A 15,129-nucleotide genomic window follows, 5' to 3' on the forward strand; every position below is an offset into this window, starting at 1 on the left:
TCCACCCCCCCCTTTTTTGAGGGGTCAGAGACATAACCCATTCCAGAACAGAAAATTATAGTCAAGATAAAACCCCTGAGCCTGCACTACTCTTTGGTTCTCTTCCTTTTACTTCCTCAGTCAAGATGACGAGGAAGAACCTGGCCCCCCAGCCAGAGAGGAGCAGGGCCTGATGGAGGCCTGTTCACAGGACAGATGTGAGACCACAGCACCTCGTGTTTGAGCCTAAGTCAGGTGTTGACCCTGAATTGTATATTTTTCTTTGCACTGACTCATGAAGGGAGAGGAGGCGGGAGGGAAAGGAGAAGGTTCAGAGGTCACAAGGAGACAACAAATCCCTGTCGCAAGCCTCATAAAGGGCCGGGACTTCAGACAGGCCTCCAGCTGAGCAGGGTTGCAAAACAAGAAGGTCCTGTGTGTGGTGGCAGGCTGGATGAACACCTGATTTCCTCATTAGCTCTCCCTGCCCTTTCGTATATGGCAAGCCGGCATTCTTGCAAACCGGGTCTAAAGTAGAAATTTAGTTTAGTGTCTCAACTTCAGTCTTTAGAAAGACAGAGAAGCAGTCCATGGCCAGAGAGACAGGGGTGAGAGGGAAGGAGATCAAGACTGACCTGGTGCTGAGGTCGCTGCTTCCATCGGCCATCTTCCCACTCCGGGCCCCCCCTGGGCCCCCCCTGGGCCCTGCCTGGGCCTCAAATGTGGCCTCCGAACCCTCCGTTGAGGTGGCCTGGTTCAGGGTGGCTGCCGAGCCCAGAGCAGGAAGTTTGTGAATTGCCTCACACACGGAGCTCCGCCCAAATGGGGAAAAGAGAAGTGAAAGTATCTCTGAATTGTTGGGCATTGTTTCTCTCCTGCAGCTCCACGAGGGTTCTCAGGCCCCAAGACATGTAACAGCAGGAATGGAGGCCGAGGAGGGACTATGAGGGCCGGAGGAGCCGGGCCAGGCCCCAGGGGTTCACTTTTTGGCGCAAAGACACAGAAACATCTTTGTGTCCTCAAGCGCTTCCTGCCCTTCGGTCTAAGAGGGTTTCTGAGTGTAATGGGGTGGGCAGGGGGGACCTCCGTGTTTGCCCCTTCCCCTAGCCGACATGGCTGGGGGAGGCGGCGAAAGAGGGAAAGACAGAAACTTCCCATCTTCTTCCTTCCTGTGGGAGAGCCTGGATCCAGCAAGGTCCCAGCGTGGGGACACAGGGCTGGAGAGAGCCCGAATGCTCAGCATCATAAACCGGGGGAAATGGGCTTAGTGTTCCTGGGAATCCGCCAGAGGTAAGAGAGAAATCTGCAAGGCCACAGCCAAGGCAGTGACGCTGGTTAACATCTCGGGTGCCTGGGTTGCAGGTGCCCTGACTGCAGGGCTGCTTCCCCACTGCAGCCCTGCGACACCCAAAAAGCAGTCACTGGAAGGCTGAGCAGCGTAGGCTTCCCTTGGATGGAAAGGGAGGCTGGAACCGACAGGACCTGGGCGCACATGGGGAGGTGAGCCCCGCGGGGAGCGTGACCCTCTGCCTCGGAGTCCTGTCTGTCCACAGATTTCTCCTTCGGATCTGAGCCTGAGAAGTGACCCAGAAAACTTCATGACATTTGAAACTACAGGGGAAGGAGGTTTCCATCCCTGTTTCCATGGATATTCTGTCTTTCCCCCAAAGAAGCGAATGGCAGTCTGGCGGGGATTCCAGGATGCTGACAAGGACTTCTCTACCCATGGGCCAGGTGTCTACACCAGGCGCTGCACTCGCCTGGGTCTCTCTGCCCCTCTCTCTCTCCCTCCCTCCCTCGCAGGGGTGGAAGGCCAAGTAAGCTGAGCCACTGCTGGGCACAGCTATCCTCCGCTTCTGGCCTCCACGGGACACAGATGACACCAGCCTTTCCTAGTGTCCCTTGTCCCTCTCCTTCTCTGTCCCTGGGCAGCGGGCTGACCCAAGGCCACCGCCGTGCTGGGGGTTGGCATACACCTGCCAGCTCTTCGGTGGGTGTGCTTAGGGCACCTGGAATAGAGGCCAATAGAGGAACTCCAGGGCGGGAAGATGTGCAGCAACAGGGACAGTGGCCACTGGGGCAAGGGGTAACAGCCTTGGTACCTCCGTGGATGTGGAAATGGAGGGGGAGCCGGCGCCTGGACGTGAGTGGGAGCCCTTGGGCCCTGCCCCAATGTCCCCGGAAGTCCATCGGTGGGACTCACCTGGACCTCCTGCCCTTCCCTCCTTTCTGGGGAGACTCTCTGGTGGAAGGGGTGAGCCTGCTCCTTGTTGGGTCTTCTGGGCTCATGGCACCTGGGGAGGCCAGGGCTCTGTGGCTTTTCCAAGGTCAAGCACGCAGGGACAGGAGCTTAGGGGGCTATGGGAGGCTGGGGGTGTGTATGATTGATTGGAGCAGCCTGAGGCTGTGTGGATAAGCTCAATTGGGGGGTTCGGTTTGAGGGATCTCTTTTTGCTACATACTAAGCCATGACTCCCAATGTAGCTTGTATCAGGAAGAAAGCTGGTATTTTGAATCCCATCTGTTTCGCTTTTATACTGATCTGTCCGCTGGTTTGGAACTGGGGTGAGGGAAAGGGATGCCCTTCGGAGGGGCCCAATAACACCCCGAATTGGGTCCAGCATCTGGGTGCATATCTCTTTCCACGAGTTCTCATCTACCTGTGCCCCAGATGGGTAAAGAGGCTGGGAGTCCTACCCTCTTGCAATTGCATGGTCATAATACAGTTGTCCCGTACGGATCCTGTGGGCATTTGGTGGCAATATTTCAGTGTTGAGGGGCTGAGATGGGGGCGGAGCAGAATCTCAGCGACTGTCCAGGTGGTGGCCGAGCTGCAGACTCCTGTCACGGCAAAGTTTGTACAAAGCCAGAGGGATTGCTGGGGGTGAAGTGGGAGGGAAGAGAGTGACTCCTTGGAGAGGGGGCTGGGAAGAGGCCTCTGGGGAGAGGTTAAGGGGTGCAAGTTGTGGGGAGTGACGTGATGGAGAGAACCTCCGGGCAACTTGAGAAAGCCGTCTGGGCCACTTTCTGAAGGCCTGCCCTCCCCTCTAGTGATCCTGCTCAGTATTGCAGTCTCCTTAGAACTGGTTTCCGTTGCCTCTTCAGAGAAACTGAAACCGAAAATCCTTCTTGTAACTATTTAACCCCTCGAAACTAGATGTAGGAGCGCCATTCTTTCTTTCTACATGAAGGTTAACCAATTTAAGGACTTGGTTCTGAGATGATTTTAATATTTGGCAGTTGGCACACACACAGACAAGCTTCTGGCCTGGACAGAGAAGTCCACACCTGCTGACCATCATCCGGAGGTGAAGGGAAGGGAGGCCGCCTTACCAACAGGAGCTCTGTCTAGAAGTGGGTGTGGCTGGGGAGACCTTGGGCACTCCCAGGGCACCGGTGCCTGGGGCTGAGAAAGTCCCGCGCAGAGGATGAGGTTGGCCTACGCAAACCCTCAGCTTAACGGTCCTGGCCCAGGGGAAACCCAACTAGAGTCTAATGAGCTCTCCCCCAGGGCCAAGTCCTACCTGGGGCCCGTGTTTCCCACATGCACAAGTACCGTGCTCGTGAAATGGGCTGGCACCCGGGAGGACCCAGCACACTTTTACACAAGGACCACGAGGGTCTGGCCAGGTCATCAAGTGGCCCCGGGAACACAGAGGTGTGGCCCTGAAGCTCTCCACCCGGCTCTGTGGGCCATTCCATGTCTCACCTTAGAATGAAGTTTGTCAGCAGCAGATAGGTTGCAAAACTGCACAGTTTGTCAGCAGCAGGTGGCCTCCCTGGTGTCCTGGTCCAATAGTTCATGGGCAAGACCACAACCAGCAGAGCTGTACTGATTTCTCAAGATGATGACACTGAAGTTGAAACCTCACCTCTCTCATTTGACTCTGGCCCATTACCCTGGGGCATAAAGGGAATACAGGGAAAGTTCCCTGGAGGTCGGATGCCATTTCTGCAACTTCTCCTGTCATTTGAGAATGGCCAGTGGGCTCAGTCTTGTAGGTGACACCCTCCCCTCCATAGAGAAAGGTGACCCCACCCTGCCTTTTCTGGGCATTCCATCTATAGTCCATGGCACTCCCTCCTATGAACAACTCAAGGTGTTGGAAGGGGGACTTTAGCCTCCTGAATGTGGAGTCAGGGTGAGTGAGGGGCTCACATATATCCAAGAGCCTGGATCCCAGGCCAAGATGTGAAGAAAATAATGGCTTTTTTGGGCTGTGCCTGCAAGAACCCAGTATTGGAAATTGTGTCCTTGCTCCCTAGGGAGCTTGAGTAGGTTGGGCCTCGATTTACCACTTGCCATCAGACAAAGGTACATTGTAGGAACCCAGGGACTATTGTATTTCCTGAATAGTCGCAAAGTAAAGGACACTTCAGGCCACAGGCAGTGACACAAGATTTTGCAAGAACTTCGAAGAGTGGACATGTCCAAGGGCGTGCAGAGAGTATCTGCCATGGGCTGTCACCGTTCTCAGAGACCCTGGTAAGTGGCCACAGACACCAGACAAGCCAGAAGCTGGGGACACGTCATTTTGCAGCTAAGGCTTGTGCTCCTGAGACCTCAAGGCTGGGGTCCTGCGTCTTCCTCCCCATCTAAACACAGGCAACCATAGATGGGCCCTTGGAGGTGGTGGGGTAGAGTGTGGTCCTCCCTGCCTCCCCAGCAGCTCTGGCAGAAGACGTAAGACAAGTGTCTCAGCTCAGGGCCAACCCTCCCCTGAACGCTTCCCACTCTTGTTTCCAGTGGGGGTACAGTTGACCTTACCACTATAGGAACTTAGAGTGCATTGTTTGGTATGAACCAGTGTAGACTCTCTCTGTCCCACACACCATGGGGTTCAGGGGAAACCTTGAAGGAAGATTAGAGGAGAGAAAAGTCCTAGATTTGATGGAATGGAGGAATAAGTGGTTTCAGGGCAGATGAAAAATCTCAGACCCGTGGTTCTGAGCAGCAATGCCAGTTGAAGGTATGATAAGTATCTGATTATTGTTCCGAACACCCTGTGTCCAGGCTGGATCTAGATTTACTAAATAGGCAGCTAATTGGCACCTGTTGCTGGAATTAGAATGTGCTCCACTTGTCGTAGCAGGTCACTCACAAGGCCAGGCTCAGACTTCACGCCCTGCCTCCTCATCGGGTACAGCTCAGACTAGTTCAGCCTGCTTTCACTTGGTCCCGGGCATCAGCCAGCGAGGTGGAGAGGGTTTAGACACAGAATTTGGGGTTCCTCTCTGTGACTTTCTCCTTTCTAGCATTTCCCCCTCGCTACCCAGAAAGCTTAGTGGCCCTGGGCTTCTTCCCTGGCTTTGCTGACCAGAGGGAGGGTGGGCTTTCTACCAGGGTTTTGGCCACCCCATGCAAGACTGTAATAAACAGTAAACGTCTTGCATCGGCTGTTTCCTCTTGAGTTTTGACTTGCCTCTAAAGTTGGCCTGCTTTGGTTTACTTATCAGAGGCCTCGGGCGATTGTTCTTTAACTCCTGTCCAGAGTTTCTAGCTGTTTTCCACAAGAGGTTGGTTGGTGAGGAACTCAGGCCTGCAGGTCTAAAGCAGACTGCTTCATCCTCAGTCCTAAGCAGCAGACTGGCCGTGCTTCTGGAGACGCCAATGGTTCCAGTGCCCCCTAACCCCCTGCCCACCCCAGGGAGAGAGAGGTGAGTGTGCAGGATATCAAACAGAAAGCACCCCTTGTTGAGACACACAGCCAGCCCTGTGCACATTGTGTTCTACGCCCACGGGAACACAAATGCTCCCCTACTTAGGGTAGGCTTGTTCAGTAAACAAAATGACAGAGCAAATGCTACTATGCCTGGGGAAAAAACATGGATTATTCTAGAATTTCAGCTGGAGTTAAGACTTACAGACCTATACAGATAAGACAGAGAAATTGTTGACGAGAAGCCTAAGACTATTTTTTCTTTGTTAAAGGAGGAATCTGGTTTTTGTTTCAAAGGACTTACTTATGCAGCCTTGTCTTTCCGAGGAATCTGGGCCTCAGCCCTCCCTCTGCTTGTCTCCAGCGCTAACTCCCTATCCGCAAACTAGGAAAGAAAGAGCCCCTGACTCGGTGTGTATGAGTGAGTGTTTGGCCTGATAGGAAACCCAGCCAGGCGGTTCAGTCCCTGGGCCCTGATCTCTGGCCTCCCGAAGCCTCCCCACCCGGTTTACATAGAGCTGGAGAACCCCCTGTCTCCTCTCAGCCCCGCAGAGCAGGGGGTGAGCCCAGCGGAGCTGCCCTGGGAGGCTCAGGCTGAGGGGTCCTTACCTAGAGACTCAGGACCTCAGGAGCACCAGGTCCTCCTACAGATCCCAGGGACACAGGCACACCTCCCCCTGTAAGGTCACGGCCGAGCTCCCCAGCATCTCAGCAAACAGCCCACAACTGAGTCCAGGTAAACCAGACTGACGGCGTGACAGGCTTAGTGCCCTTCGTTGCCCTTGGCTGTCCTGGAGGAGAGGGGAGTAGACACCCTCCCTTCAAGCATGAAGACCAACTCAGCCTTTTCTCCACAGCACAGGACAGTGGGACCTCAATCAACCTGCTCCATTTGGTTCGGGAACCTTGGGTGCTCTGACCAGCCAGGCACTGCCCCACCCTCTTAGACACCAGGGCCTGCCGCAGAGCATCCGTGGGTCAGACCTCATCTCCTTGACCATCCAGTCTCTTCCCCACTTTCCTAATAGCACCCAGTTTCCTCTGGGTAGACGACATTTCCACTTCACATGTAGGAGCAGAGGAACTGCTGATCAATACCGGGTCCCTGAGCCAGCCAGACCAGCCAGATGCTTCTGGGAGTTGGACTTGCAAGAGAAGTTTGCTACGGAGTTTTTAAAAAAAAAAATAAAAAAAATAAGATGTAAAACATTGATTCTGTGGTGGCTCCTTGACAAGATGGCAGAGTTGTTCCTGGAGCTCAATTCCTGGAGCTGCTGGGCCCCTGCTGCCCAGCCCAGTTCTGGGACCATTTGCAGGCTCTGCGCCCAGCCTTCCTTCTCTTTCATGAGCCACTGGGCTTCTGTTCAAAGAGTGTCTTTTTGTTTAACCTACGTAAAGCTAGTCTGGCTGGCAAAGAGCCCTAACTGATACAAGGATGTTTGTGAGTTATTTACTTACTATTTTCAGGACCAGGCACTTCCGAAGAGCACAGCAAATATTAACTCATTAATCCTCATGATCCAGTGAGCTACGTACTAGTTTCTCCATTTTACAGATGGAATCAGTGCAAGGGGTGGGGGGGCAAGTCACGCGCCCAGGGATGCACAGCTGCGAATGAGGAGCTGGGATTCCACCTCCTATGCTGGCTTGGAGAACATGGTCTGTGTTCTCAAACACTAGGCTCTGCAGTCTCTCATTACAAATTAGCACCGTTCGGGCGCCTGGGTGGCTCAGTTGGTTAAGCGACTGCCTTCAGCTCAGGTCGGGATCCTGGAGTCCCGGGATCGAGTCCCGCATCGGGCTCCCTGCTCGGCGGGGAGTCTGCTTCTCCCTCTGACCCTCCTCCCTCTCATGCTCTCTGTCTCTCATTCTCTCTCTCTCAAATGAATAAATAAAATCTTTAAAAAAAAAAATTAGCACCGTTCACAACACCAAGAATAATCAGTAAGAGCCAACTGCAATTGAGGCTTAATGAAAAATAAAAGTTATGACAGGGATGATATAGAATCATATTTACTGACATGTAACAGTACTCATTATATACTATTAGGTGAAAAATATTGATTAGAACACATTTTATTATTAAGATGGTATAACCATTGCCCCCTCCCAGCTGCTACTACCCCCCCACACACCATGCCCCATTTCAAAGCCTAGAATAATTTTCATCTAATTGGCAAGCATGGTTATTCTCCTTACCTGGAGAAGACTATCAAGCATTGTGCTTCTTAGTGGTAGAAGATGCAAGGTATAATAGCTTGGAGCTTTGGAGGGGATATCTTGATATGCTTCTCACCATTGAACCTCTAAAATCTTACCTATATGGCATGTATCTGAATTCTTAGTAGGGCTTATCTCTCACCACTTGGAGTATGTGTGACTCAACAAGGCTTTCAGAACACTCAACACTTCCTGCTCCTCAGACCTAATTAACATACTGTCATTGTGATAGTTCATTTTATGTGTCAACTTGATTGGACCATGGGATGCCCTGTTTAAACATTATTTCTGGGTATGTCATTGAGGATGTTTCTGGATGAGATCAGCATTTTAATCAGTGGACTCAATAAAATCGACTGACCTCCCCATTGTGGGTGGGCACCGTCCACACTGTTAAGGGCTTGGATAGAACAAAAAAGAGGGAAAGGGAAAAATCATCTTCTGCCTGGCAGCTTAGTTGAGCTTGGATTTACTTTACTTACTCTTTTGGATTTTCTACTCTCTTGGACAGGGATTTACACTATCTGTTCCTGTGGTTCTTAGGCCTTCAGGCTTGGGCAGGAATTACACCTCATCTTTACTGGGTCTCTGGCTTGCAGATGGCATATCGTGGAGATTCTCTGCATCCATAATTACACAAGCCAGTTCCACATAATAAATCCATATATATATATATGTATATATGGTTCTCTTTCCAAAATGATTGATTCTGTTTCTCTGGAGAGCCCTGATTAATACAGTCATTGACATAGCCGACTGATGTACTGTATCTTAGTGACCAGGCAGACTAGGTCCCTTCAGGCTATATTGTAACAGAGAACAGGAGAATTCATATGGTCCTGGGTCAAGACTTTAAATGTGTACTGCTGTTCACTCCCTGTGAACATGAACTACTTCTTATCCTGTTTCCTACTGGATATTTCAAAAGCAGAGTTTCCATATTAACAGTTGCATAGTGGGCCATGCCACTCTGCTCTAAAGAGGATACCACAACAACTATAATCGGTGCTACAACTTAATTACAGTTCTTTTCTTTTTTTTTTTTTAGAGAGAGAGAGAGCGTGTGCAAGCAGGAAGGGAGGGGCAGAGGGAGGGGGAGAGAGAATCTTAAGCAGACTCCACGCTGAGTGCGGAGCCCGACACGGGGCTCAATCCCACAACCCTGAGATCATGACCCGAGCCGAAATCAAGAGTCAGACGTTTAACTGACTGAGCCACCCAGGTGCCCCTTGATTACATGTCTAGGAGCCACGAACCAAGTAGTTTCTGCAGAGGCCAGACCAAATGGAAGGGTAATGAGGATACAACCACTATAGCCTCGAAGTCTTTGCAGGTGGCACTAATCTCTGTCATTCCCCAGCCCAGGAATATGATATTGCTTTTGACTATTTCACCATGGAAATTTCAGTTCCAGGGCCTGCCACTGGGCTTTTCTTAAGACAGTCATTATTATTTCACAGGGTATTTTATAGGTTAAAGAACCAGTTCATCCAACTCTCATGTGCGTCCTGATTATACACTCAGGAACTGGGGTGGCTCCGAGGATTGAGTGGACCCATTGTGACATGGATATTACCTGACTTCCATATACTCCACTCTACCAAGGACCATGCTGGTGCTTTGCATCCCTAGAGTAGCATCAAACCAGATGCTGTATTCAACAATCTTTGAAAGATCTATGTAGTTTCCATTCTCTGACATATAGTTCTAGAACAAAAGACCATTGGTCCTTTTGGTGAAGAACTGAAGAAATCACTACTTGTACATTTGCAATCCTCATTTCCATCAGCAGGTTTTGGGTCCAAGAATTGACTCAGGTCTGGAAACTGGGCAAGGGATCTTTACTTCTCATTGGGGCAGCTGAACTCAGCTCTCTGTTCATCTATTTTTAATTGCTTTTGATGGTATATATGAAGCAATATCCTTGTTGGCTGCCCATCTGTCTTGCCTATAAGAACACCATGTCCTATTAGCTATCTCCAGAGACATCTGTGGACCAGGCCCCCTGGCTGTCATTCTAACCTTGCTGTCCATTCCAGAAGTTACATCATCTTGCTCCGACAGTTAAATGCTGCCCCCTGCTTTTGTTATTCAACCATTTCCATTGCTACTAGGGAATCCAGTTCTGTAAAACATAACTACATTATTCCAACCAACAGAAGATGGCCCCTGCTGAGCATCTCAAGGATACTGGTATCTCCTCAGCAGTTCATTATCACCTTGTTAAGTTAGTGTCTCTGCGGCCTCCTGAGGAACAGTCACCTGAAGGATGGGGTTTCCAGTGGTACAGAGTAGAGCCATGCCAATTTCAATAGGTTTTTAGATTCCCCCTTTTCATAATCTGTCCCCACAGGTCCAGTATCTCTACTTCCGCTTTGTCTAGTGTGTACCCTGGCTTACAGCAAGCCTGTAAGAGCCACCCAGGAGCATATTAGAACCATCACCTTTGGCCCTTGCCAGGCTAATGAAGTTCTATGGCACAGGAGAGTACACCTATATCAACAGTTCTCCTCTTTTCAGTTCCTCTTTCTTCATTTAGGATCCACTCCCAGACACAATCCCCTAGCACCTGCTGGTACACGCTGGCCAGTCCTACAGTGGACTAGAAACTAGAAACCCTCTCCTCACCTAGCAGCCACACGCAGGACATTCCCAGGCAGGGCAAGCTGAGGCTACTCTGCATGGTCCTCATTCAGGCAAGAAGTGGGGTGGTAAGGTCTGTGTCCAAAGTAGGGGCAGGAGTTCTCTTCTGCAGGCCCAGTGGCTTCAGGGGTATCTGGAGTTCAGAGTTCTCATGTACATCTTCCTAGAGAGTCCCTTTCTGAGGTTCAGGGCTTCACTCTTCTTTATTAGTGCCCTAACTTGAGCAGAGACCATCCTGAGCTTAGAATTCAGTCTTCTCTGAAGTTCTGCCATTCTTTTTTTTTTTTTAAGATTTTATTTATTTATTTGAGAGAGAGAGAATGAGAGAGAGCACATGAGAGGGGGGAGGGTCAGAGGGAGAAGCAGACTCCCTGCCGAGCAGGGAGCCTGATGCGGGACTCGATCCAGGGACTCCAGGATCATGACCTGAGCCAAAGGCAGTCGCTTAACCAACTGAGTCACCCAGGCACCCGAAGTTCTGCCATTCTTAAAATTCGGGCAAGGCCTTCCTTATTGTCTGCTTTCCAGCTGCAGGTATGAGGATCTCTTTGTTTAGGTGGTGATTAACAGATTTCAGACTGTCATTTACTCTTTTCAGCATATTAGTGGCACTTAGCAATAGCCATCAAAATCCATGGTTTTTAGAGTTACTATTTCTCCTTTTGTAAAATGTTAGGCAATCATATCAGCTGGTATGCCTCTTCCCCTATAGCTCATCCAGTTTCCTACAGGTGAACGTTTTGGCAATGGCACTGTTAGAACACCCCAGGGACTATCAACATTCTGCTTGTCACCATCTGGCTAGGCCGTGATCCAACACCAGAACCCCATCCTTGAGGCCCGTTTGCTGGGACCGTTACCTAAAGTTGGGTTCCTTGGAAGCAGAGCCTGAGATAAAGTCTCTTAAGTAAGTGATTTATTATGAGAATTTTTTCAGAAGAAGGGAGAGGGAAGCAGGATCGCGTGGTGGAAAAAAACCAAGCATGGATGTGGTCCCAGCTGGAAACTAGCTCCAGCTTGATCTCGTGGGGAGTGCAGGAGCATGAATCACACCACACATTCATCCCACCTTGGGGCTGGGGGCCAGCCCCCAGACCCAATAGGTGTAAACTCCAGCCGGCATTGGCAGAAGGTGATACTTTGGGGAGGGGTGGCATCAGCAGCTAATCCTCACAGCAACTGGCAGATGAAAATTCTGCCCTCAAAGGGAATTTTCCAGGATACCAACAGCCCCCACTATGCCAGTGAACTGCTCTCATTTGTTTCTTCAATAGCAAACACTTCCTTGAATTTCCTCTCAAATTCTGCCTCCAGTCTAAGTCCCATTAGGCCAAAGTCATTGTACTGAAAAATAAATCATAAGGCAAAAATAATGATCCTCATTGTCAGTGTTATTAGACACCTTGCAATCAAGAAGGTTGAAGACCTTGTCTTAAACACCTAAGTTACATTAACCGGGTACGCTTAAAAATTCATGCAGCTAAGAGTAACTGTTTTTTCCTAAAGGCACGATTATTTCTGATTAAGTAGACAGAAATGGGAAATCACTGCCTACTTGGGACTTTAATTTATTTGGTTTGGGTTGTTTATTTTAGTGAGACTTAGAAAAGTCATCTATGTTCTTTGCAACCATCAAAAAGCCCAGTCTAACTACAATCACCCATCTCCTTCCCCACCACTTCTAGTCCTCTCTGGTGACCCCTGTAAACTACACACTCCATTCACATGCAAAGGAATCTGAAATTGGGGCTTCTACGAGTTTCCAGTGAGTTTATCTGGGGAGAGATAAGAAGGGCAACATAACTTTAAGATGCAATTTTTCCTTGGGTTTGGAGCAGGCGGGACTCCACTGTTCTCTGTGGGCACCTGTCGCCCTGGAGCAGGGGAATGAGCTTTCAGGGGCCTGGGGTTCTGTTTGCAGAAACAGCTTCCAACTCACTTTTACCCTGCCATGGTGAGCTTATGTTTTGAATTGAAAAAGTCACTCCCTTCCAAAACCCTTCCTTGTGTGGGCTTGTCGTAAGGTGAGGGAAATGTAAAATTCTCCAGGCACCAGAATATGAGGGCAGAGTGACTCAAAGGAAAAAAAATGAAATGAAAGCAGGGAAAGCCCCTTACCTTGTAAGACACCCTGTGGTTCTGAAAGATGAGGCGCATGTCCCTCACAAACCCCTCCACTTGGCGATAACCCTGTTTATTCAGCTTCTTCTTGATTTTGTCCAACCACATGGGTTCCCTTAGGCTTTGAGAAACCTCTCTAATCTGGTGAGAAAAAATGTCAAGGGGACAGTTACTGGCATAGTTCAATGTTCCCAGATCCAGCAGAGATACAAGGTACAGTTAATGGTGGCTCATGCTCTCCATCCCATGGGATTCAGCTCACAAATCCCTCCGGTGCATGTGTAAAGGGCAGGGAACATCACAGTGGCCTGTAATCATGGTTGGTTGTTGTTACTTACATAATAATAATATGGAATCTTCGAAAAAAAGGAGCTCTCTGAATGGCAATAGACCTTCAAGAGGAGGAACTCACATTTCTGCAAAAGAAGAAGGCTGTGAATAAAAAGCAGTTTGGAGACATTAAGCCCATATACAAGCCCAGGCAGAGGCATGACTCACACCAGTGTTCTGGAAGTTTCCCCAAACATGTTTGGCTCTTGGAAACAGACATGCAATAACTGAGTTATTTTTTCCACAATCCAGTTCTGGTATGATTTCAGCATGATTGAGACATGGCTTGGATGAACAGACTCCCTCAGGGCACCCTTTCCTTCACCTTGTCTGTTGGACTTCTCCCATGTCTGGGGTAAGGAGAAGGCTTGGGGTTGGCACCCAACTCACCAACTGCTCCTCAGGCTGCATCTGCCTCTCCAGGACCTCAGATTCCCCGTGACACTGCTGCCTTCCAAAAGACTCTATCCTGCAGAAGGTGCAACTCCATGGGCTCCTGAGAGGTCAGGCATAAGTGAGCAGGGACCAGGCCCCTGGAAACAGCCCCTGTTCCTACGGCTGCCACCATCCTCCTTTCAGGCATGGCTGATGGACACAGCTGGGAGATGAAGGGGACACCTCCCAGAGTCTCCAAGACCCCACGTGGGGCCTGAGCCCCCGACCCTCCTCCCATGGAGGGTGGCAACAGGGGGTTCAGTGTGTGCAGGGCGGTGTCAGGGTGAGTGGTGGGCTCTCCTCTCCCCAGCTGAGCTGCTGGGAACACAAGGCACCCTGCCTGTCACACCCAAGTGTCAAAACTGGGCCTTAACCCCTGGGGACCCAGGCCTCTATCAGCCCATTGAGCCCGTGGTAAAATGCATGAACCAGGTCATATTTCCTGCCTTTTCTGAAAAAGCGCAGAACACAAACAGCTGGTGTTCCCACCTCTGTGAACAGGGGCCCAGGCTGGCAAACTTCTTGAAATGACAGTAGCAGTATGAAGGCAAGGGACCCAGTCACCAGCCTCACCATCCCAGCCTCAGCAAAGAACAGTATTCCATCGGGCTGCCAGTGTCTTTAAACAGCTCTGTGGATCATACTGTGGGACCCCGTATGTCCAACCCTGCTCTTTCTCTACCTGGACACATAGGTTCCTCCTATTGCAGGGGGAAGTCTTCCTAATTGGGGTGAGAGGACTTCATCTCACAAACCTCTCAGTTTCCACAGGTGGGATGTGACAGTCCTCATGAAAAGATCTCGAACAGGTATCACAGCAGAACAGCTGTCCTCCATCCCGGCACGTCTCACACACGTCGGAGTTTCCCAGCTAGAAGGCAAAACAATGTCCGCATCCCTGGTGAGACCCCAGCAGGCCACCGCTACAGGAATCTAGAATTCACTGCCTTTGTGTGAACCTGCCTGGACACATCCATGCTTCTCCCTGAGGTAAGAAGGAGCAGCATGGAATGGAGACTTCAGGGGAAATTACCATCTGCAATGTTGCTCAGGAGGAGGGGCCTGTGTGTCATACCAGAAAAGTCCTCCCTATAAAACCAGAGATTCTAACACAGAAAGACTAGCAGCAAAACAAGAAGGTGATTTTATAGGAATCTGAATAATATTATTACCTTGCAGATAAAACAAGATCCTGAAAGAAAGTGTTAAATGCATTTGCCTATATACCACGAGGGAGACATAGACTCACGGAAAGGCGGAATTTTGAGAATTTAGTAAGATGGGATAAACCCCTTGATGTGGAAAGTGATAAAAGATGAAAAGACACTCATTAACAATTATTTTGAGTCTTGTTTTGGGCTTTTAGGTGAAAATACTTGTGTTGGGTGAATTGGGTTCTGGCTATTTCTTTTGTTTTTAAGAATGGCTGTGTATGAGGAGGTGCTATCCCCAACGAACGTCTAGCCAAATACTCCCATTCAGTGTTCCAGGGGATCCTCAAGGACACCTCCAACTGGGGCTGAAACTGCTCTGGCATGGAGACATGGGGCCACTTTTCTTCTCATCCGTGCCGAGACTCATAGATTACTATCATCAGTCTCCAGGAAGTGATGACCCCTCTCCCCAGAAGGACAAGGAAATAACAAATACAACCCATGTTTAAGAATCTCCCATATGTATACTTTTTAACAGATACATACGTTTGTTTCTTAGTCCAGTTGCACACTAAAATCATCCAGGC

General features: G+C 49.9%; 2 protein-coding genes across 2 annotated transcripts in view; both read right to left on the minus strand.

Moving 5' to 3' along the window:
- The window catches only part of LOC118012628 (nuclear body protein SP140-like protein), a 96,491-nt gene extending 95,716 nt beyond the window's left edge, over positions 1 to 775 (minus strand). Inside the window, exon 1 of the mRNA XM_035008328.1 lies at positions 615 to 775. Within this exon, the coding sequence (XP_034864219.1) occupies positions 615 to 646 (32 nt within the window). The 5' untranslated portion in view covers positions 647 to 775. The remainder of the gene's footprint in view (positions 1 to 614) is intronic.
- A 10,170-nt stretch (positions 776 to 10,945) lies between these two features.
- The window catches only part of SP140 (SP140 nuclear body protein), a 62,526-nt gene continuing 58,342 nt past the window's right edge, over positions 10,946 to 15,129 (minus strand). The window contains exons 21-25 of the mRNA XM_035008329.1: positions 14,144 to 14,259; positions 13,344 to 13,449; positions 12,962 to 13,039; positions 12,621 to 12,764; positions 10,946 to 11,846 (exon numbers count right to left, since the gene is read on the minus strand). Coding sequence (XP_034864220.1) covers positions 11,739 to 11,846; positions 12,621 to 12,764; positions 12,962 to 13,039; positions 13,344 to 13,449; positions 14,144 to 14,259 — 552 coding nt within the window. The 3' untranslated portion in view covers positions 10,946 to 11,738. The remainder of the gene's footprint in view (positions 11,847 to 12,620; positions 12,765 to 12,961; positions 13,040 to 13,343; positions 13,450 to 14,143; positions 14,260 to 15,129) is intronic.

This window comes from Mirounga leonina, unplaced genomic scaffold (assembly GCF_011800145.1).
Source record: "Mirounga leonina isolate KUSES-001 unplaced genomic scaffold, KU_Mleo_1.0 Mir_151, whole genome shotgun sequence".
In the NCBI taxonomy this organism is placed as follows: domain Eukaryota; kingdom Metazoa; phylum Chordata; class Mammalia; order Carnivora; family Phocidae; genus Mirounga; species Mirounga leonina.